The sequence below is a fragment of the Cavia porcellus genome, unplaced genomic scaffold, assembly GCF_034190915.1.
Source record: "Cavia porcellus strain 051 isolate PalLab524CR breed Dunkin Hartley unplaced genomic scaffold, mCavPor4.1 scaffold_17, whole genome shotgun sequence".
In the NCBI taxonomy this organism is placed as follows: Eukaryota; Metazoa; Chordata; class Mammalia; order Rodentia; family Caviidae; genus Cavia; species Cavia porcellus.
Window position 1 is genome coordinate 60,554,919 of NW_026947500.1, and position 24,463 is coordinate 60,579,381.

Consider the following 24,463-nt stretch of genomic DNA (forward strand, 5'->3'; position numbering starts at 1 on the left):
AAAGGAACCAGCCAACAGAGTAAAGAGCCGATCTCTAGAATGGAAGACCTAATGTCTAGGGCATCTGGAAACTGATAAAAAATCAGACTTCACAGAGCATCCCAGTCAAGAAACTGGGCCATGAGATGCACAGGTATTTCTCAAAAGAAGAAGCAGAAATGACCAATGACTACATGAAAATAGTATTCCACACTGTCAGCTCCATCTTCCTCCTCGTGTTTATTTTCTTGGATTTCCCCGGTAAACCTTCTCTGATTTCCTGGCCAGGACTCAGGGCTGTTTCCCCTTTGCTTCCGTCTCCCCTCCTGCATGTGCTTTTTGTCATCTCTTTCCTCTTTTGGTTTCGTTTGCACCTTTGCAGACGCAGGTTTAGCCACCAACCTGGCTGCCCCTTTGGCTGAGCTGACCCTCTTCTTGGGCATCTTTGAGGCTCAGGAGTTCCTGCAGAGAACCGGATGAAGTGATCTTAGTTTCTACAACAAATTTTTAGTGTCTCAAAGACCTCAAAACTGGAACTACATTTACATCATGCAGTGGGAAATTCTGTCACTATGATAAATGGCAAATCCACGCCAAGAAAGAAAGAAAAATACTATACACTGTCTCTTATAAATGGAGTCTAGAAAAAATTAGGATACCTAGAGACAGTGGAATGAGGGTTGTTAGATCTGGGGCCACAAGAATGCTTAAATATTGGTCAAAGCTTACAAATTGGTGGTTACTTAAGATAAATAAAACCAGAGCTATAACATGTGTCACAAGGACTATAGTTTATGCTACTATATTGTTGCTGGAAATTTGCTGCAAAGAAATTTTATTTGCTCAGAAGAAAGTAATTATTGAGATGGCATGGGGCACATGCCTATAACCCCAGAAATTGGAGGCTGAAGGAGGAAAATCTCCGTGACTATAAGGCCAGTTTGGGCTACGAAGTGAGTTCAAGGCCAGCCTGAGCTACACGGTGAAACCTGGTCTCAAAACCCCACCATTGTTAAAGGAGTGATCAGGTGGCTGGGAGGTTCCACCTCCAACAGGGAGGCTGGTAAGTGGACGTGGAGGGGTAAGGCGTAGCTTTCTTGGATTGTGAACGGACGACTTGGAAACTGAGACTCAGCAGAGAAACTGTCTTCCTGCATCAGGGAGGTAAAGGTGATGTAACAAGTGGAGAAAGTGTTTGCTGAGCCCTTACAGGGAGCAGGAACCATTTAATGTCCCTCAGCCAGTGCAGGCTTGGGCTGGACTGGAGATGACGGCCCTGGAGGGTGCCAACCGTTGACTGTTTCTATGTGTCTTTTCTGGGGATAGAGCCTCAGTCTATATTTCCACTATGCAGAGAAGAATTTGTACTTCTGTGAGTCTTTCCTCCATGACTGTGTGTCAAGATGAGTGTGGGATCCCAGTATACACCACAGGAGAGGGTCTGGGGAGTGGAGCCAAAGAACACTTGCCAGAGGTCCCCTGAGAGCCGGGGTGAGCTCGCCCGGAGGAGGGACGGCTTCGGTTCCTGGCTGTTCTGATCCATTATTCATTTATAATGCACGATGGACACTGAGCTGGTTAAAGGCGGTTTCTGTGCTGACAGTGAAATTATGGTAATAGAGGGCTGAACGGAATCAGGGAGGTGAGACAGGCAGTCCTCCCAGGAGGAGGATGAGAGCCCAGAGGGTTTACAGCTGAAATGAGGAGACAAATGGAAAGTTCCTGAGGAGGGAAATGTTGTCTAACCAGAGCGCATTTTATGTTTAAGATGAGACCTGTGTTTCCGTATTGATGAGAAAGATGCAGAAAAAGAAGTCTTTGGAAATTTTATCTTGCAACAAAAATGGATGAGTCATATTTTTCAAAGCACTCATTTGAGGCTCTCTGTTTTTCTTCCACTGACATGTAAACTTTTCACATGTTAAAAGCCTGGCAGATGGAGATTCAAGTGGTGCTTTTTTCAATAAATAATAGCACCATTTATGACAAGCCAGAATCATAGGATCATCACATTAATATTTAAAGATATTTAAATATAAAATATGTATATAATAATATAGTATAATATATTAAATATAAATTATGTTAAGAGATTAAATAAATATATTTAAATACATTAATATTTTACAGCTTGCATTAATGTCATTGTTAGTTTGCATTAATATTTTCTAACGTGTTTCATGTCATTTTTTAAGAACTGTGGCACCCAGAGCCTCAGGCGTGCTAGGAAGGCACTCCGTCTTCACGGCCCCATCTCAGCGGGTTTGAGGCTGCACAGTTTATGTGGCACACTTGTTCTGAATCAGCTCTAACCTGGCTCTTTCACATCTCTGCTCATCGCCTTAAGCTTGTTTCTGTGTGAGTGTCTCACATTTCCGAAGCTTTGTGAAAACACAGAGCTGAAGGACACAGGTGACGCTCCACCTATTGGGGTGCCGTAACTTAATGGCATAGATGGAGCACAGTGAAGCATTTGTGAACAACCCCAAAGCCCCAGGCAGAAATTAGAAGGTCATGGTGTCATGGGCGTGATGTGTGTGTGACATCATAAAGACTGTCCTGAGCAGAGAACTGAATCTTGGGCAGAGACCCTAAAGAGGGCACAGGAGCACTGCGGGATCAGCTTAAAAATAGAACTGAAAGCCCCAAAATCACAAAGAACAGATGCCTCATGAGACGCCCCGCAGGCCTTGCTGATTCCATTCGCTCTGCATCACAAATATATATTAAAAAAAATTGAGATGAGGACCTGCCTCAGTCACCAGTGGGCCGTATCAAAACTGAATGGTCAGATACATAAGAATGTACAGTAAGAAAAAATGTTTCAGGGCTGGGGATAAAACTCAAGGTCACAGCTCCTGCCTGGAAAGCGTGAGGTTGTGGGTTCAATTCCCAGGGCCAAAAAAAAAAGTTTCAGTCACACAAAAATGTTCTCAAATTTTGTTTTCATTTGTATAGATTTTTTTGTGAATTTTTGTTTATTCTCCTTCGAAATTTTTTGTCTTGAAGTCCTTTTTACATGGTGGGGGAAACCACAGAGATTCCATAGCCTTTGAGAAGATAGAGGCCTATTTTACCCTCTTCTTTTTGCATGACACCCAGAACCTTCGTTGGAATTTTGCAAACACCCAGGAAGAACTTTCTTCCTCTCAGCCTGTGCTTGAATTCATTTCATTCCTCTCCTGGTCCACACTGTGTTTATGGGGCTAATTTTTGGGGTGTGTGTCTCTGTAAATCAACAGCAGAGGCTTAAAAGTGAAACAAAATTAGCCTGTGGTTTTTGTTTACTGGAGTTTGACAAAATGGAAATTCTGGGCCCCGTGTCCTGGTTCACTGGTACACAGTGCGGAGAGCGGGCCACAGGCCCAGGGTGGGGATGCTGGTGTGTGCAGAGTCCTCACCCTGCGAACCGCCAGACTCTTGCAAGGTGATAGCACAGAGGGACAACACAGCCATCCATGGTGGCCGGGAGAGTTTCCACTTGAGTGCACAGGCAATGTGAGTAACAGACATGGGCAAAGGTCCCCGTGTCCTGCAGTTTCAGTACTAGCCCATCACCCAGCATCCTCTGACGCCCTCTCCCTCACCTCCCTCTCTCTCCCTGATCTCCACACACCGGATCCCTGAAGTCCCTGAACACCTTCCCCGAGTGCCTGACACAGGGCTGCTGCCACGGCTTCTCCCTGTGCAGGTAACATTTCTGCAGAGAACCTCCCGGCTCCTGCCTCCTCGTCTCCAACTCTCCGTTTAAATGTCACCTCCTCTGTTGTTCTGGCCTAGACACCCATGCCAAATGCCACCTTGGGGTTGGTGTAAGGACTAAAGGCAGACCCTATCCAGCACCCACGGTGTCACAGGATCCACACGAGGGACCCCAGGCATGCAAGAGGAGGCTCTAATATATGTGTTTTTGCTTTCTCCATGGCTACCTCACATCTGGCAAAGCACATGATTATTCTTTTTAGACACTGCTTTATTAAGACACTCTTAGTATTTGGCTTATGTGTTCCCGCTGGTGAGTATTTGCAAATGTATGTAACGCCTTTAGCAAAACAGTAAATAGGCACGTGCATTCCTCACTTGCATGTATTTCAGCCATCGCTGGAATGTGAAAACTTTTGCTTGGCTGCGGTCTAGAGTTGGCCTGGAACACGGTCCACAATCAGGATCCATTCCTCAAGTGTAAGAAATAGGTCTCCAGCTTCAACGGACATCACATGACTTCTGGGGACAAGATTTAAAGTGGGACAGACATTCCGAACTGGGAATAGTGCTAGGCATGCTATAGAGGGAACAGATCATAAGACAATATTAGGGAATTAATTTATAGGCCAGAAAATATAAATTGGATCATTTCAACTTGTAAGACTGGTGTGCATTGGTACAGAGAGTACTGATGTCACTTTTTCTGTTTTATTGTAGTTGCATCCACCATGAGGAAGCAGAAAATAGCACTAAAATTTCAGAATTTCTCCTTCTGGGACTCTCAGAGGACCCAAAGCTGCAGCCCCTCCTCTACGGGCTCTTCCTCTCCATGTACCTGACCACGGTGCTCAGGAACCTGCTCATCCTCCTGGCCATCGTCTCCGACCCCCACCTGCACACACCCATGTACTTCTTCCTCTCCAACCTGTCCTCTGTGGACATCGGCTTCACCTCCACCACTGTGCCCAAGATGCTGGTGAACATCCAGACCCACAGCCAGGTCATTACCTACCCAGGCTGCATAGTCCAGATGTCCTTTCCCTTGCTCTTTGCAGAAGTGGACAACTTCTGACTGGGTGTCATGGCCTATTACAGGTTCGTAAGCATCTGTCACCCCCTGTGTTACGTGGTCATCATGCACCCATTGCTCTGTGTAGTGCTGATGCTGATGTCCTGGATGGTGAGCATCCTGTACGCCTTATTCTAAAGCCTCGTGGTGCTGCCTCTGTCCTTCTGCACGGAGCTGGAAACCCCACACTTCTCCTGTGAACTCAATCAGGTGGCCCAGCTTGCTTGTGCTGAGAATGTCCTCAATGACCTTGTGGTGCACTTGGTACCTGTGCTGTTGGGGACTAGCTCCCAGGCTGGCATCCTGTACTCTTACCCTAAGATCGTCTCCTCCAAGTGTGCCATCTCTTCAGCTAAGGGGGGCATGAAGCCTTTTCCACCTGCGCATCTCACCTCGCAGTGGTCTCCTTATTCTATTGCTCAGGTCTAGGTGTGTACCTTAGCTCTGCTGCCATGCACAACTCACACTCAAGTGCAACAGCCTCGGTGATGTACACCATGGTCACCCCCATGCTGAACCCCTTCATCTAAGTTCTGAGGAACGAAGATATCAAGAGAGCTCTGAAAAGACTTTCCAGAGGGAAACTGTGAAAGCAAAGGTTGCCCTGCAGCCTGAACTATAGCAGGACCCTTTCTAAAAAAGGTAATTCTACGGCATTTTAGAGGCTTTTGGAATTACAAAATTGAAGACAGATAATGTAACTCAGAGACTTACCAGTGAAGTTTACTAGAACTTCGGAGACGAACTGCTCTCTGTGCTGTGTCAGAGTGAAGGGACCCTGCCAGCTCAGTTGAGCACAGGGATTTTCTGGAGGTGTCAGGAGCTTTCTACACATCACAAGTCAGGGCTTTGAAGACCGAGGAAGAGCCATGCAGGAGGATTCCCCAGTGTCCACCTTAAAAACACACTATATCCCTACGGGGGAAAATGCACTAGGAGATCATTTCTCTGGAAGGCTTGAGGGTTAATGGAGAGGGAAACACTAAGTAGTCCTCCTGGACCACAGACCGGGGACACGGGACACAGACTCAGCAGGAATAATCACCTGTCTTTCCAGGCCAGTTCCCCACAGGCAATCAGGGATTTAGAGGGGGTGTAACCAGGAGGTGAGGGCCCACAAGCAGGTACAGGCAGCCGAGACCCTCCCTGGGATGCTCCTCAGAGTCTACAGATCCGAGCCGCCAAGGACACTAGTGGTTTTTTTCTCAGGTTTCTGTAGGGGAATCACCTTTTTGGTTTGGCTGCATCTTTTTGGGAGACAAAGCTTCTGTGCCCAACTCAACCATCCAGAGAAGGACTTGTACTTCCGCCCTTAGAACTTCCTCCTAAACCTGCATTCAGGTGAGTCTGGGATCACACAGTAGGGATCTCGGGGAAAGATATGAGACCCACCCACGAGTGGGACTGTGAAGGCCCCTGGGATTCATCCTGACCTAAACTGGAGTGAATTCTGCTGTGGCTCTTAATTGCTCTGCTGAATAATTAACACTGCGGTGTTAATTCCTGATCTTAAAACAGATCTGACTAAGTTGGGGTCATTGTCAGCAAGACTTGGGGGCACCAGGAACTCAAAGAGAAGAGAGACTGGTCCCTAACAGTGTTTCCAGGAAAGGAATGTAAATCCAAGCACCTGACAGTTAAGGGCACAGGTGAGTGGGTGTTGATTAGGAGGGAAATGAAAGGGAACCAGGTCGTCGTTATGCATAAGTTGAAATAGAGTGGACTTTGTTTCTGCATTGAGAAAGATGCAGAGGAAATACCTGTCCCTGTCACATCTTGCAATCACAGTTCATGGGGCCCCATTTTTCAAGTTTTATCTCCATCACTGGGCACTCGCACAGAAACCATTTAGCCAGGGGTAAGGTTTGCCTAGAGCCTTGTTTGCAGTGACTGTAACACTTGTGAGGCTAAATGTGCTGAGAGTTTGGTAGTGAAGTCTCCTCTCTATTTATTACAAAACATCCCTGCCAGCCTTTCCCTCCCGTACTCTGTGGGAGGATTTTGATTTGTTTTCCAATGGAGTTTTCCAATGAAGCATTGGAGTTTTAAAATTTCCCTTCACAAACCTTTGGATCTTCAATTCTTTTGTGTATGTACAGATGCATTTGCAGGGCATGAAAATTTATACTTTTTAGGATTGGATGTATCTTGGGTCATATACATTATTCCCACATTGCCTATTTTTCTGAAAGAACTAATTCCATAGCTGTGAGTCCTTCATCTTAATAAAAACCTAGTGAAGATTCTTCTGTATTTTTTGGGCTAGGAAATCATAGTTTTTTTCCGCCTCTGTTCTGCCTTTTGCGTCTGTGACTTTCCTGGGTGGACACACTTCTGAGGTGTCAGGGTCATCACCATCTGGAAGGCTTTCCTTCAGTTTCACCATTTCAGGGGAGAATGTGTTTGGATCCACATCTTCAGAAGGGAAAAATTATAACACTACGTGATGTTCCTTCTATGTATTTTAGAAGACTTCTTCTGGTAGTAAATTATTTCCAGCTCTTTGGTAATATAATCTTGACTTAGAAACCCAGATTCCTATCATAAAATTTCTTATGATTGTATGTCTGTTTTACATGTTTTAGATTTTCATTTGTGTTAAGCAGTGCATACTTCATGCATGTGTTCAACAACACAGGGAACTTTATTAACACGGGCAATCGATGCATAGTCACAAAAAAGCAAAAATTAGAAATCATTGTGGTACAGGGTGGAATAATGTCCCTGGAGGTTAACAGAAATCCTATCTTGATAGTTTTTTCCTCTTTCCCCTCTCCATACCTTTTCACCCCTTCTCCTATTCCAAGAATTCTGCCTTATTTCACTGTTTATTTCTAATTGGGCTTATCATATAAGACATTTACGTTTCTAGATCTGACTTATTTCTCTTTCTACTGTGGTCTCAAGATCACACAGCATCCTGAAAATGACTCAAGTTCATTCCTTTTTATGTGCAAGTAAAATTTAACTGAAAATCAGGGTGCTTATACTACTTTAAATAACACAGTCATTGTGTGAGTTCTTAGCTTATGATTTGTTTTTTGCATTATATATTCACCCATGCTAACACACTTATTAAATGAGCATATGAATAGAACTCATTACAATTGCACATTTATTGTGACTGTTAAGTTCTTGTACAGGGCACATCTTATGTCTTCTATCATCACCACAAGAATACTCCCTTCTTGTTGGGTTCACACTGCAGTTCTTGGTTAGGAGTAATTTTGTAGGTTGGGGTGGAGAACCTAGTTAGCATGAACAAGGTCCAGGATTCCATGCCCAGCATAACACTCACACTTGTGTGTGAGAATGCACACACACACCATCTCCTGTCTGTTCTCTCTTTCAGAAATTTATTTTCTTTATGGAGCCTTGATCCTATTGCATGTTACACGATCATCTCTGTTTTCCAATAGAGGTTCACTTGTTGAGGTGTAATTGATATCTAAAAGGTTACACATATTCAATACGTTAATTTCTGTGAGTATGCATTTGCAAATCTACACAATCCCTGACCAAAAACCAGCAATAATATATATGATGTTCTTGTTTGCATATATTCTTTCCCAACCATTGGGAGGTAGAAATTTTAGTTTTCAGCTTCTGCTCATCATTTTTCAGTTCATAGAAGATGGTCATCACCCCATATATATTCCTCACTTGTGAGAAATAATTTCATAGGAAATCTACAAGAGACATGATTTTGGGGGAGAAACCTCAGAGAGGGACAGAAATTTCAAATCAGGAATAGCACCAGCGATTTCCCCCAGGGGACCTTAAATTGTACAATGGGATTTATAGACTGCAAAACTTAACTTGTGGAAATTCGACAAAACTAGTAATGTCTTTGTGCTCAAAGAGGACTCATGTGACTTTTCTTTTTCCCTGATAGTTGCATCCACCATATGGAAGCAGAGAACAGCACCAGAATTTCAGAATTTCTCCTTCTGGGACTCTCAGAGGACCCAGAGCTGCAGCCCCTCATCTACGGGCTCTTCCTCTCCATGTACCTGACCACGGTGCTCGGGAACCTGCTCATCCTCCTGGCCATCGTCTCCGACCCCCACCTGCACACGCCCATGTGCTTCTTCCTCTCCAACCTGTCCTTTGTGGACGTGGGCTTCACCTCCACCACTGTGCCCAAGATGCTGGTGAACATCCAGACACACAGCCAGCTCATTACCTACGCAGGCTGCATCACGCAGATGTCCTTTTTCTTGCTCTTTGGAGAGCTGGACAACTTCCTCCTGGCCGTCATGGCCTACGACCGCTTCGTGGCCATCTGTCACCCCCTCCACTACATGGTCATTATGAACCCCTGCCGGTGTGGCTTCCTCATTCTGGGGTCCTGGATTCTGAGTGTCCTGCACGCTTTGTTGCAAAGCTTAATGGCTCTGCAGCTGTCTTTCTCTACTGACCCCCAAATCCCTCACTTCTTCTGTGAACTCAATCAAGTGGCCCAGATTGCCTGCTCTGAAAACCTTCTGAATGACCTCGTGGTGTATTTGGTCCCCATGCTGCTGGCTACCGCTTCCCTCACTGGCATCCTTTGTTCTTACTCTAAGATCGCTTCCTCCATCCGTGGGCTGTCCTCAGCTGGAGGGGAGAAGAAAGCCCTCTCCACCTGTGCGTCCCACCTCGCGGCTCTCTCTGTATTTTATGGCACAGGCCTGGGCGTGTACATCAGTTCTGTCTCAGCGCACAGCTCACACGAGAGCGCCACAGCGTCCGTGATGTACACCGTTGTCACCCCCATGCTGAACCCCTTCATCTATAGCCTGAGGAACAGAGATGTCAAGAGGGCTCTGCTGAGACTCTTTGGAAGGAAACTCTGAAAGAATCCACTGTCTTAGGCCTGAGGGATGTCTGCCATCACGGGACCCAAACCTCGGGCCTCAGGCTGGGATGTTTTGCCCAGCTGAGAATGAAACTCACTATTGCCATGGTTTACTTGGAATTACCGTTACTCTGATTTCAATGTTTCTGAAGATATAAGCAGCTCAATTTTAATTAATTACCTTTAATACTGCCAATCAGTTACACACTGTAAGGCATTTCCTTCTGCACAATCGTCCAAACAGCGATGTGCTTTGCTCTGCGTTACTGTTCTTATTACTCTCCATGTCCTGACCCCGCTCTTTCCCCCGATTCCTTTCCTATTCCTGTTCTGCTCCTGGTCTCCTTTCTCCTCTCACTTCATCCATTTCTATTTGAAGTTCCATTGAGGAGAGGAAAACATGACATAGTTTTCTTTTGAGTCTGGTTTAGTTTGCATAACATAATCTCTCCCGTTCCACCCATTTTTCTCCAAATGACATCATTTTGTTCGTTTTTATATGTGAGTCAGTTAATCAATATACCTGCCATCGGTCTGTGTGTCTAATCATTGTGTCTCCCTGTCCATCTGCCTGTCACCCACCTCCCTGACTATTCATTTCATCCACATCACGTCTTCTGATTGGAACCTTGGCTCATTCCATTCCTGGTTACTGAGAGTTGCACCCTGACAAGCACTATTACACGGGTGCCTGTGGAGTATAATAATTTTCCTGCCTTTGATTATATACTGAGGATGTTTGCAGTTGGTTCCCATGGCGGCCATGTGGTAGTTTTTCTGGAACTTCTGCTCTGATTTCCACAGTAACCATGCTACGGAACGTTCCCTCCAATGAAAATAAAATTATTTTCTCCCTCGTCCACATGTGTGCTCTCGATGCTCCCATGATGATGGGGGTAAAATGAACCTGAATATACTTTAGATTCGCATTTTGTATTAGCGAAAATATCGACCACGTTCATACAATTCCTGCCCATTTGCACTTGTCCTGCTCAGTGCCTGTTCATTATTAGATCTGATGTTAATTTTGGGGGTTCTTTATGTTTTCTTTCACCAGCGTAGTCGGTGTGCTATTTTGTGGAATGTTTCTGCCATGTCTTGGCTGTGCATAAACCCTTTAATTTCATGGATTCCCACTTGCTGACTCTTGCTGTTATTTTTGTGCTGCTGGAACTCCTTTGGAGACGTCCCTCCCTGAGCTCATAACCTGAAAGGCTTTTCCTACATTTTTCCGACTAATTTCAAAGCTTCCGGTCTTACACTGAGTTCTTTGACATTTTAGAGATAATTTTCATACATGTGGTTTCTTCTTCTTACTCTTTTTAATCGGTAACAGGGATCGAATTTGCAACTCTGCACTTGCAAGACAGGCATTTATGCCACTGAGCTAAATCCCCAGCCCCATACGTGGTTTCTTCTGCATGTGAATTCCAGTGTGCCCAGCAGCAGCTGTTTAAAGGCTCTCTTTTCTCCCAAGTTCACTTTTGCAATCTTCACCAGGAACCCAGAGGGCTTTAGTGGCCTGGGATCATTTTATGTCCTCTACTTTATTTCCGGGCTGCCCTGTCTGCCCCACTGTGCAGAGTTGTTTTGTGCCATTGTATTAAAATTGGAAACTGAGTCACGGGGAACAGAGGAAGGCCAGGAGGATCTGACTCCCCTTCCCCAGCACCAGCTGGAGGGGGTGGCTGGGCTCCTTCCCTCGGCCCCTCTTTGCTCCCTCTCTGCCTCCAGGCCCTGGGACACTTTGCTTCCGTGTCCCCTGGCTGTCCAGCAGTGTCCTGCTGGCCATCAGCCTGAGTGCAGCCCGCAGCGTCACTTCCCTCTGCTTCTCTGGTACTGTTGTGATGGCCTTTGTGATCAGAGGAACGGCATTTGCTAGAACTAAAACAGGGCCCCTTGTTTACACACAGAACCCCCCAGTCAGCCTTGCAGAAGATCCTTGTTTCCAGCCCTGACCTTCAGGGCCCAGGCCTTCAGCTGCTGTGCAGTAAGAGCGGCTCCCAGCGGCTCCACCGGGTCAGTTCAGGAGCCCTGAGTGCATACTGGCCCTCTGAGTTGCAACAAGGGCACGGCTGAAATAAAACCTTGGCTTCTGGTCCTGTAAACCTGTTTGTGCATTATTTCTTGGGTTACTGTGGGCCACAACATGTGCGCAAATCTACTTGGGATTTTTGTACTGGGCAGTGTGATCAGAGTAGACATCTCAGTAGGAGACCTCATCAGAATAACTCATCAGTGTTGGATTTTTAAAAAAGCTATTCTGTTCAATGGTCCAACAAAAATACTAATATGGTTGTGAATCTTACTTACACTCACACTGCCAATGTTTGAATGTCTGCCCACTTTTTATGCTTTGATTTTGTAACTTGAACAACAATTTCTAAGATGATAATATATAATGTATCAAATAGTGATTCCTTAGTATTAAATTTAAAAAATTTGTTATTGAATTTTGTATTGTACTACCCTTCTTTTGTATTTTGTTTTTTCTTGCTTTCTTTAAATAAAAAAATAATAATAAAAGCTCTGAAATTTATAGGAAAGATAAAGCACTAAAAGCTTTTGCTCCTGAAAGGCAGGAGAGAGAACGGACAATGGGAATAGAAAGCAGATTTACTGGCGCATAAACCACCGTCTCAGGAACAGAATCAGCAGGAAGAGTAAGTATCTTGTCACATCAGGCCAGTGTCTCATAGAACATCAAAATGAGGAGCCCAGGAGGTAAGGAGAGAGACATAGGGTCACCGAGCCCATATAGGTGCCCGAATCCCCCCCTCGGGTGGCCCTCAGCTGTGCAGCCTGGGTAGAAGGACATGGCGGTTACTGAGATCTGAACTCTGCCTAGGAGACTGATACTCAGCTACTGCCCACTGTCTTTCCTCCCTCACAGCTGAGTGTCCAGCGCTACCCAGTGAAGGGGCATCTGCACGGTGACACAGGACCTACTTTTCCGTGATTGCGTGCAGGAGCTCTGTCTGGGAGCTCAGCAGATGCTGCAGCACAAGGTGGCAGAGCGCTGGGCCTGAGGTCCCCCAAGAGCTAGTGTGCCCAGCAGGAGCAGCCAGTGACCTGGCTGCCGTCTCCCAGCTGTCCACTCACAACCCTGAGTTTATCCACTATGCTCTGTTTACTTCTGTTGCTGGCAGGAGTGGTGAACAGTGCGCCCACTGCCCCAGGCCTTGCTGATGACCAGAGGGAGGACGAGAGACAGCGCAGCAGGAGCCTGAAGGAGAAGCCCAAGGCGCCTGCACTCATGGAGCCTGAGTCACAGATGCCCCTGTGAGGGGAAGCAGAGAAGCCATCAGAGTGCACCCTGTATGCTCTCTTCCTTTTGGAAGAATGGTCTAATTCACATTATCCACCTGCAAGTCTTTGCTTTAAATAAGAAATACAAAGTGTGGGTCCGCGTCTTTGCTCAGCAAAGCATTTCAGGCACTTAAACACCTGTATTTCCAGCTCCTTCCGCATTTCTGTGCTTTTTTATTATCCTTGGCTTGCTGTGATTTGATACATTTTTATATATTTCCTCCGTTCAGCCAGGACCTGGAAGGCTTCAGTCTTTTCGATTTGATTAAAACACATTTAATCTGCATTAAGCTCATTTCTTTATATAAAACAAGCTAAAAATTTAGAAACTGTTGCTTGCATGATTTTTGAGGACTTCCCGTCACATTCTGCTGCTTCCACAAGCCTGTGACAATTTTACCGTGAACTGATAACCTGTAAAATAATTCGTATTCTGTGTCTTTTCTGATTCATGTTTCAGATTATCTTTTCAACTTTTTTCAATCAGTGTGTACTATATTCATACACATAGACATCACGTTAAATCCAAAATATAAATGATCTGAATAGCAAATAAAAGATGATAAGAAATGAGGGTGACACTGTGGATATGGGGTGATGTCTGGGTATCAGGGGAGCCTGGAGGACAGGAAGGGGACAGGGAAATAAGCTGACTGGATGTGACTGTAGGTGGATAAATTTCTCCAGATGAAGGTAATCATTATGCATCACAAACACACACTAATATTAAAACCATATCAATGAATGAAGACACGTCCATCAAAATTTAAAAAATTAAAAAGTCACTGCCAGAGGTAGAATAATATTTACTGGAGGGGTAAGGGAGGAGAGACTGGGTTTGTTGATGAATGGAAACGAAACACAACTTCACAGGAGAAAGACATGTTTATGTGTCACAGCATGATTTAGGGATTACAGCTCACCCAACCAGCTGTGTATTTTTAACACATGATATTCATAATCATAAGAATCACACAAAGGGCTTCAAAAGTGCTATCCTGGGTTTTTAATCACACAGATTTAAATAATGAATTAGAAGAGAAGAACCTATCTTTCTCAACACAAAAGATGGCCCAGTGTTTCACTTTGCTGATTAAATACTGCACCTGTGTGTTGTGCTCTGATGCAGTCCCTCGTTATCGTGTACTGTCATGATGTTTTATTAAAAAGCCAGGACTGATCTGAGGGACAGAGTATTTGCCTAGAAGGCAGACAGCCCTGAGTTCAATCTCTATTTGTTTGTTTGCAGATAAATAATATCTCTAAGTGTATTTTGCTAAAGAAAAACAATTATACCTTTACCAATGCAACACTGTAATTCTTTGATTTATAAGTGTAGCTTGTTCAAAAGTTCTTTCTGCATTTTGCGTGTCTGCACGCTCACACACTTCATGTGCAGATGCACCAATCAGACCCTGTGAATGCTATGAATGCCTTTTACACTTACTGTAGAATTCTCTGGTAGTGCATCTCCCCTAATCTCCCTCTTTCCCTCTCTGTAATTCCTTCCAGACTCCCCTCTAATCCCTTCGCACAGCAGATTAAATATTTCACAGCACCCCTCTCCTCTCCCCATGAGGCTGTGCTCACAAGCTGTGGGTGACATTTATATTCTTCCTCGCTCACATGTTGCTGTGAAACTCAAACCACTCTCCTGATCCAGAAGCCCCTTAGCCCCTTGGTCACACTGAGAGGTGTCCAGGAACCACAACAGGCTGCCACATCTGGAGCGGTCTCACTGCATGCCAGGAGGCAGCCCTCCCTGGACAGAGCCCTTGGGTGCAGAGGGTCAGGGGCAAAGTGCAAACCCTGAGCAGAGGCACCTGTGCTGCTCATTGCCAGCTGCCTTCAGAGGACCCGCAGTGCACAGAGGCGGCTGCTGCAGCTGGACCACGGCAAGACAGACCGGCCAGAAAAAATGGACTAAGCGGAGGGAATGCTTCTCTCTCGCATTAAATGCGCTTAGTGGTCACGGCGGTGTCTCTGTACACCATGGTTGATTTTTGGTGAGTCCCTTGAGTCCCTTTCGTCCGGGGACTACCTTTCCATGTGGCGTTTGAAAGCATGACGGGAGCACTGCCTTTGACCATGGATACTTTTATTGCTTTTGACTTTTTTCTTGTTTTTGGAAACATAGAGACACTGGCTTCCTTTGGCTTCCTCAGGCTCCATCTGAGTCTATTATCTCACTGGCTTTCTCCCTTCCCTTTCATTTCTGTTTCTCTTGACTTTTGTTTCTTCAAATGCAAACTAGAACAAAAAAGCAACAAAGTTTGTCTCCCTGCTTCTTTGTTCTGGCACAATTACAGAGTGGAGAGTGTCAGGCTGGCACAGCAGAGGGGCAGTCAGCTGGTCTGCTGGGCTCCCAGTGTGCACAGTCCAGGCCCCATGGGTGTGCTGGGAGTGTTGGGGTGCTGTGGTGGTGTGCACGACCAGGAGCACAAGCCTCAGAGCTGAGGACCTGGAGCCACTCTCACAACACAGAGGAAAACTCAACCCAGAATGGCACGAACAGTTTCCCTTTGAGTCCACAGGATGCCTTTTCAACAAACATGCACAATGTGCAAGAAGTGCACAGCACAAACGAGGGGTTCCTGGCATCCAGCATTCTCAGCACCTCATTCTTCAGCACCCCTGTCTGCTGTCTCTCAGCACCCTGCCCCTCTCCCTGACCTCCACACACTGGTTCCTTGATGGCCTCCAGTATCTGAACCTGTCTCAGGGCATTTGCACTGGTTGTTCTCTCTGTCAGGTAAAATTCCCACAGGTGACCTCCTGGCTTCTGTCCACGTGTCGATTATTACTGCCTGACTGTGGGCTTGGGGGTGTAGCTCAGTGGCAGAGCACCTGCCTAGCGTGCCCCAGATTCCAGGTTTCATCGAGAGCAACACACAGACACACACACACGTACACACACCTCCTATCCACACCTGCATGCATTGTTTTCATGATGTGTTCACCCTGTGGTGACTATTTCTTTTTCAAGCAGTTTTACTGAGGAGTAATTGATTTAAAAAAATCCACTTAGTACGTTCCGTTGCATGGATGGGTGGTAGTTTCAGGGAAAACAGGTCATAGACAATGTGGTTTTCTTCTCTCCCTGTATTCTATGTCCATGACTGGGAAGTAGGAATGTTTGTTTACCCGTGGGAGTGAATCATTTTACAAACAGTGGTAGGAACATGGCCAGTACACAAATGTAGCAAATCCTTTCTCATTTAAACTGTGAAACGCATGACCTCATAGGAAAAGGTGTAGAGCAGAGCAGAAATTCCAAATCCTATAGATATGAGATATCAAAGCATACAGAATTATCTCTAAACACAAGCATGTAAATAAGAGCACTTCAACTATATGGGCAGCATGCATCTGTGTACAGAGCACTGGTGCGACCTGCTTTCCCTGAAACTACCACCCATCCATGCAACAGCACCTACTAAGTGGACTTTTACTTATAGTATTGCATCCACCATGAGGAAGCAGGAAACAGCACCAAAATTCCAGAATTTCTCCTGCTGAGGACGCAGAGCAGCAGCCCCTCATCTACGGGCTTTTACACTCCATGTACCTGACCACAGTGCTTGGGAACCTGCTCATCCTCCTGGCCATCGTCTCTGACTCCCACCTGCACACGCCCATGTGCTTCTTCCTCTCCAATCTGTCCTCTGTGGATGTCGGCTTTACCCTCACCACTGTACCCAAGACGCTGGTGAACATCCAGACCCACAGCCAGGTCATTACCTATGCAGGCTGCATTGCCCAGATGTCCTTTTTCTTGCTCTTTGCAGAGCTGGACATCTTCCTCCTGGCCGTCATGGCCTATGACCGCTTCATGGCCATCTGTCACCCCCTGCATTACATGGTCATCATGCACCCATTGCTCTGTGGGGTGCTAGTGCTGGTGTCCTGGATGGGAGCTTCTTGCACGCCTCATTGCAAAGCCTCGTGGTGCTACATCTGTATTTATGCACAGAGCTGGAAGTCCCACACTTCTGCGAAATCAATTAGGTGGCCCAGCTTGCCCGTGCTGAGAATGTCCTCAATGACCTTGTGCTGTTGGGGACCGGCTCCCCGGCTGGCATCCTGTACTCTTGCCTAAATCGTCTCCTCCATGTGTGCCGTCTCTTCAGCTCAGGGGGGCATAAAGCCTTTTCCACCTGTGCATCTCACCTCGCAGTGGTCTCCTTATTTTATTGCATGGATCTAGGTGTGTACCTTAGCTCTGCACACAGGAGCTCACACTCAAGTGCAAACAGCCTCGGTGATGTACACCGTGGTCATCCCCATGCTAAACCCCTTCATCTACAGCTTGAGGAATAAAGACGTCAAGAGAGCTCTAAAAACACTTTCTGGATAAAATCTGTAAGAGAAGATGTTTCCCAGAGCCTGAGCAAATCTCTTGGCTGCAGGACTTTTGAAAGCTTCCAAGTCTAAACCTGATTCACCGGTCAGATCATGAGCACAGGAATCGCTCACAATATTTATCCCCGGGACTTTCCGTCGCTTGATTCCAACGTCCCCGTGTGACTTAGTCAACTCGTGCTTTTAGGTTTTTCTGCTCTGATGGCTCAAGGTTTTTTCCTTTTGCTTTTGCAAATTCCAACATTATTCCAAACATTGCACCAGAAATATTTGGAAATTCTCAGTTACCTGACACATCAGCAAGAATGTCTTAAAGATAACTTCTCCCTGTATTGCATCTCTTATTGCATAATGTTTCTTTCATTTTACTGAAGAACTCGTGATGGGATTTGCTTCACATATGGAAAAGTTACCTTGGAAACTAGTGCAATTTATCTAAAGCTGAGGTCAGTACTTTACTTCTTCGGGAGTCATGCCTGTGTGTATCAGTGCTTTAATTGCTCCTTTTGATAATGTGGACTTCAACATGCTAGTGCATTGTATGCCTACTCGCTTGGGGCTTTACACTTTTTAGTTTTAGATCACTACATAATATCAATGCATATTTCTGAGAGACAATATGGTGTTTTACTCCTGCATATGTTAGAGAGCGGTGAGCCCGGCTTGTTGACATATCTGTCACTTTCAGTCTTAATCATGTCTTTTTTATTTTATTTAAGGAGAAAAAAGAAAAAAAACAGAAAAAGGGTACAAGTTATACCGAATTTCAGAAAAAATAAACAGTAGGAAATCACTAGTTAATTACATATTGTCATCTTAGAAATAGTTGTTGAAATTACAAAATTAAAGCATATAGAGGGGACTTTCAAACAGTGAGATTGCAAACAGTTTTGTTCAATGATCCAACAAAACTCAGTAGTATGGTTATCTATCTTATACACTTAAATATATATGCAGTTATACCTTTTAGAGAACTTTCTTTTCCTTTCTTTTGTACAATGACAATTACACATTTTGGGTTTATTACTCCCACAGTTCTTATTACTTTTTTTTTGAAGAAGTAAAACCAAATGTGACATACCAGGACAGAGTCAGTCAAAGCAAAAGGATGGACATAATACATAATATAAAAACAAAATACAAGGTGATCAACAATGGTTACCATAATGCCTCTTGTTATCTTAAAAAGAATTGCCTGTATCATCAGTTATAATAAAATTGAACAAAACAGTAAAAAATAAGACCAATAAAACCAAAACATTGGAGACATTAGAGGACTTCAAAAGAAGATAATAGTCAACCAGAATGGGCGTCATAATGAATCTTAATTGTCTTCATACTTGTTGCCTATACTTTCAAACTTGGTACTATCTAACATAACAGAATAGAGCAAAATCAGTCAAAACAAGATGGTGAGAGCAATACAGAGTTTCAAATCAAGTTAATAGGAAATCAAAGTGGGTTACTATAATATATCCTGCTATTTTTTATTTATTTTTCCCTTCATTAAAAGGATAAAAATGAAAAAGGAGGTAATAAAACAGAGATTGAGATAAAAAAGAGGGCATAACAACAAAACAGTGCAGGTCAAAACATAGCCATTTAAGCAAAATAGTGTTTCACCACAAGATAATGTCAACATAATAGTAGTTACCATAGTGTCTCTTCCCTTAAAATATTTGGGTATAACTTTGTATACTGTAGCATCAAACATATCAAGACAATGTCAAACCATTCAAGAGAATGACAGTATTACAAAGTATTTAGAATCAACTAACAGAAAATGAACAATGGTTTCTGTATAATCTCCTTGTCTATAAAAGTTTTTGTTTATATTATCACGTATAATAAAATCCAATGAGATCAACACGTTAAAACCTATGGAGACAGAAGAACAAAAGCTTGATGGGACTTCAAAACAAGAGGATAGTAAATCAGAACTACCTATTATGATGTCTTGTTTTCTCCAAAATGGCTGTTCCTACCATCCAACCTTCTCTGCCTCATTTCTGTTGAGCTCTTTTTCTGTCATTAGTTGTCAGTTTGTCCTCTTCATTTCACTTTCTGCTCCATTCATTGTGGCCTCTCTGCCACTGTTTCTGGAATATTGATATTTTTCATTTTTAGAATATCCTGCAGTAACCTCTGTAGAGTTGAATTGGTGGTTGCAAATTCCCCTAGTTCCTCTTTATCCTGGAAGCACCTTGTTTTTACATCAATTTCTAGGGACAGTTGTGCAGGATATATCAGTCTTGGCTGGAGGTTATTATCTTTCAAAGCTTGAATTATTTCCCCCCACGCTCTTTGTGATTTGATGGTTTGTGCCAAAAAGTCTGCCGTAATTCTGATGGGTGTTCCCTTGTAAGCGATCTGTTTCTTGTCTCTGATGGCTTTTAATATTCTGTTCTTATACTGGATTTCTGGAATTTTGATTATTATATGCCTGCGTGTAGCTCTGTTTGGGTTGTAGGTGGCTGGGGTCCTGTATGCCTCATACATCTGAGTATCTTTACCTTTTGCTAAATTAGGGGAATTCTCCTGGATTATTTCTGTGAATAGCTTTTGTAGTTCATTTGTTTGAGTCCCTACTTCTTCTTTTACATTTTTAATTCTTAAGTTATAGATCCTCTTATCATCTTCTAGTCTTTGTATTATTGGTGTTTGTTTTCTTGTTATTTTTAAGAAGTTTTTCATTTCATGCTCCCACCTTACAAATCTGTCCTCCAGTTCTGATGATCTATCCTTAGTTTCTTTCAAGCTGTTATGCCAGCTTTCAATAGAGTTTTTAGTTTTCTGGTAATCTCTTTGAACCTGCTTTACGTACTCTATGTTTTCTCTATTTTCTCCATCAAACAATTCTCCCCTTTTTTTCTGTTCTTCCATTCCACCATCTGTTTTTTCTTGGGAGGTGCTTTTCTCTAACTATTCTACTTATTTCTTGCTTTATTTCATTAAATACTTAATTTTGTAACTCGTCTATGAGGCTCCGGAGGTACCACTTTATGTCTATAGGTCCTGTGTCTGATATTGCATGTTTTCTGTCCTCATTCTCTTTTGCATTCATCTTTCCTGGATCAGTGTTCTCAGGATTGGGGACTGAGGACCCTTTCTTGTTGCTTCCTTTTCCCATACTTTTTGTTCCTTCCATACAAGTGTATGTAGGAGGCCCAGGGTTTTTTTTTCTTTGTCTGTTACAGTTTGTTTGAATCCGCTGGCTAGGTGTTCCCGCCCACTGCAGTGTACTAAGGAGACACGCACCTGGGCAGCCTCTGATGGGCCCATGCCTCCAGATCAACCTTCTGAATGCTGCACTGCTAGGGTGCACCACCAGGTGCAGGGACCTGATTTGGGCTAGCCTACTGGATCTTAGTCTGCAGCGTCACCAGGCCAAGTGCTCCCCACCAATCCTGCTTGAGAGGGGAATATGTGACTAAAGTCAATGTAGGGTCCTGTTCTGCCTAGTCTGCTCGTTTCCAGAATGTCCTCTGTTGGAGCCTCCTAGTCTATGGAAGGGTCCCCACTTCTCTCACTCACCGCAGGTCGATGCAGGGCTCCCTGCCAGCCCCGCTCTCAATGCCATTTGGTTCGCTGATTCCCGCTCTCAGAGCTTTGACGCATCTGTCTCCCTGCCATGTGGATTGGGATACAGTAGCAGCAGCAGGAAATTCAAATTGCGGCTTCCAATGGCACGGGATCCAGCTTCTGCACTGAGATTTTATCTGTTCCTGTTTCAGCATCATGATTGCATTTTCAGTTGGTTTCTCTCAGCTTAGTTCATTCCTGGGTTGGAAGGGTACCTCTCCCCTCACGTAGGACTCCTCACACTGCACCGCTCCTGGATTCTAAACTGGTAATCTCAGAGAGCATCTGTGGCTGCTGTTATTTGTCTGCCATGTTCTCCCGGAAGTCCTTAATCATGTCTTTATGGTGAGTTAGTTCTAGGGTCCTCTGTCTAACAATTTTGGTACATACAGCACTTTACTGCTGACTGTGGTTACCCCAGGGCACAGTCGAGCACCAGAATTCTGCCTTTGATCTTATCATCTCATGGTTCTCACAGGCAGAACCTGGCTTTTATTTCAGCTCCATGTCCAAAGTGCTGACCAGAACCATGAGCAAAACAAGCCCCTCGAGACACTGAATTCTTCATTTTTCTGGGGCAGAGGGATTTGAATGCTAGATGACATTTCTGCAGTGAGAACAGAGTGGGAATGGGGAGTGGATTGGTGGTTCTTTTGGGTCAAGGACAGGAAAGGGAAGAAGGCCAAGGAGGCTCTCCAAAGGCCAGCGCTGAGCATCGCTGTGGAGCTGTCCTGTGTGGCGACTGTAATCAGCGTCCGTACCTTGAGTGTGACATTGCACCACAGTTTTATGAGATGTTACTGTTGGGAAAACTGAATAAAGGATTCATGGATCTGTCTGGCTTATTTAATCCATATGCATGTTAAAGTACAATGATCCCCAAGTTAAAGTTTCATAGGAATTATCAATGATACATTAAACATTCACCAACAAGATTTTCTTGACATGTAGAGATTATGACATCATTCTTTTCCCCTTTGAACTTACTTCCTTTATATATTTTAAGACACAGAGACTGTCCTACCTTAGGCTTAAAGTAATCTTCACATATTTTATTACAGTTAAAGCAAATAAGGAAAAGTGAATTATTTCATCCACTAAAAATGATGCTGTACCCTTGTGTGCTTCTAGACAGTGTGGTACAATATAGGTCCTTACGATGGAGTTTCTAGTTCTCAACTGTGTCAGAATACTGTGTGATAAATAAATGAAACTTGGACTACTAAGAAAACAGTGCCTTCTGGTATTCCATTGTTACCACTTTTTCTGTTTTGGGGAGGCAAAGAGAGAAATGGCACACATGAAAACTGTAGAAATGAGACTTCTACAGTAACTGAGCACCTTCCCCTCTGCCCTTCATCTTGCCAGCTCCCTGAGGATGCCATTGCCCTGTGGAAATATACCTCCTTTTCTCCTCCACTGAGATTACTTCATATGCCCAGTCGCTTTCTTTTAGGACACTTGGCACTTTCCTTTCTTTATGATGGTCAAACAATGCTAGGTTCATAAAGACCACAATCCATCCTGTCTGCACAATTTTGCCTGGAACATTCAGCTAATTGGGTTTTGGAATTGATTGTGTGTGTTAAGGTGACATTCTGACTAACGATAGACTTTCCCAGGGACAATCACACCCGCACTCACACACACGCCCCAGATTTGTTTGACAACCATGCAATAGCACCCTAAATAAACTGAGATGGAAAACTGGATGGTTCTTTCTGGAGATATGGCTTGAGCCAAAGCCTTGAAAGATTTTTTTGAGTTAGAAACTTCTCATTCTTTTTCTCTGTTTAAAGTTTCCTCACTTACATATTTAATAGAAAAAATACATGGAAAAGAAAGACAAAAAGCAAAAGAGACAAATAAGCAACAATAACAACAAACCCCAAACAGTAACAGTATAGATTTTCAAACCCAGATGATGGGAATTTAATAACAGTTGTAATATTGCATATTGTGACCTCCAAATGAGTTCTTAGATTACCAGATGCAGACAGGTAAAATCAGGCTAATCCTGGGAGCATCAACTGTTCTTTTCCAAGAACTAATACCATCTGTGGTGCACTCCTCTTAGCTCTCTTATGTGTATACACACAGATTTCTGTCTAGAGCCTTCTCCTTCTTGTGGACCTTGAACAGAAACTGCAAAAGCAGGCATCAGAGATTGTGCAGAAGAAAAGACAGCGTGGGATGCAACGAAGCCCTGGGACAGGGCTCCCCAAACTTACCTCTGCACCAGAATCCTGGGAAGGCTTGCCCTGAAAGCAAATCTCAATGCAGAAATGTCGAAAACTGGCCAGAAATCATTTGCCCACTAGAAACGCTAGATTTGCCTGCCATGTCATGGAGAACCTGAAAACATCAAGTAGAAACTCAGCTGGATTCAGACTTGGGCGGTGTCCAGCAGTGCTCAGAGGAGCTCCCAACTGTGTACTTGCATTTTTTATGACAATGATGTCACACTGAACTACTTGATTTTAGCACAGCTTCCTGTGCAGCAATAGTCAAGTGATACCATAATCAAAAGAAAAAGGAACTGAAGATAATTCAATCCATATGCCAATAATCTTGACATTTATTTGCATATTTAGTGATAACATTCATAATGACCCTGCTATGCAGCTTACTTCACGTAACTGTACTACACAGTGAATGCAGTGAGATTCCACCCCAGACATGGCAGAAGGACCCACCTGTGTGCACAGGGAGTGGGTGACTCTGAGTCACATGCCTGGGCTGAAGTCACACTCCTGTGTCAGCCAGAACATAAAGACTGGACTATTCCTGGGGGAAAGGAGATGCACAGGGCTGGGGTCAGCTCAGTGACAGAGCTCTGCTAGCATGCATGAAACACTGGGTTTGATCACCAGCACCGGAAAGGAGGAAAAAAAGGATATATACAGAATAATATTGATGAAGGTTCTCATTGAGAGGGAGGGACAGTATCTGTATTCAGATCTAGACATTCTGACCAACAGAAGAAACAAGAAGGTAACTCAGTGTAACAATAATGTGTACCAACCAACTGTGAAGTCAGATCAATAAATTCTCTTCACATGGACAACTCTTCACAATACACTGGTAAGGAACAGAATGCAAAAACAAAATCATTTTCCAAAGCAATACATTTATCTACTTCAAAAATTTATTGGTCATATTAGAGGTCATTCCTGACTCTAGAGTCATATGGAATCAACCAATTTATTCAAATTTGTAGCTGACTTTAATTGCCAAGTATAATTGGCCTCTACCAACAGGAAAACCCTTCAAAGTTGCTGTAAAACACAAAAGAAAAGCAATTGAACAGGATATGCTATTGTATAACAGTTTTTCATAAGCAGTCTGCTTTGTTCCAGGGCAGACATGAGAATTTCCAAACACTTCCGATCCAAGAAGGGAAACAAGTTTAGGGGAGTAATACATGACTAACAAGAACAAATTGGAATGCACTATAAAGAAGAGAACACTTAATAACGTGCTTTAATTAAATTGTCTAGAAGACTACGTCAAAGAAATAGAAATTACAGGCCGTAAAGGGAAAAACGTCTTGCACAATCTGATCAAAGGATCAAAATTCTGACTCCAAGATTTGAGCCCCGAAATGAGGAGCATTT

The 24,463-nt window shown here is 44.0% G+C and overlaps 1 protein-coding gene and 2 pseudogenes across 1 annotated transcript; all 3 read left to right on the top strand.

The window, feature by feature from the left end:
- Positions 1-3,355: 3,355 nt before the first annotated feature.
- Positions 3,356-5,283, top strand: LOC100732007 (olfactory receptor 7A10-like; annotated as a pseudogene).
- A 3,378-nt stretch (positions 5,284-8,661) lies between these two features.
- LOC134471228 (olfactory receptor 7A17-like) lies at positions 8,662-9,626 on the top strand. Its single transcript, XM_063229293.1, has one exon. It carries the CDS (start codon positions 8,662-8,664, stop codon positions 9,589-9,591), a length of 930 nt encoding a protein of 309 aa, XP_063085363.1. The 3' UTR covers positions 9,592-9,626.
- Positions 9,627-16,464: 6,838 nt separating this feature from the next.
- LOC134471136 (olfactory receptor 7A10-like) lies at positions 16,465-17,259 on the top strand (annotated as a pseudogene).
- Positions 17,260-24,463: the final 7,204 nt, after the last annotated feature.

Bases quoted from the DNA above. Each gene is read 5' to 3' on its own strand.
- LOC134471228 (XM_063229293.1), top strand. From the start codon at position 8,662: ATGGAAGCAGAGAACAGCACCAGAATTTCAGAATTTCTCCTTCTGGGA.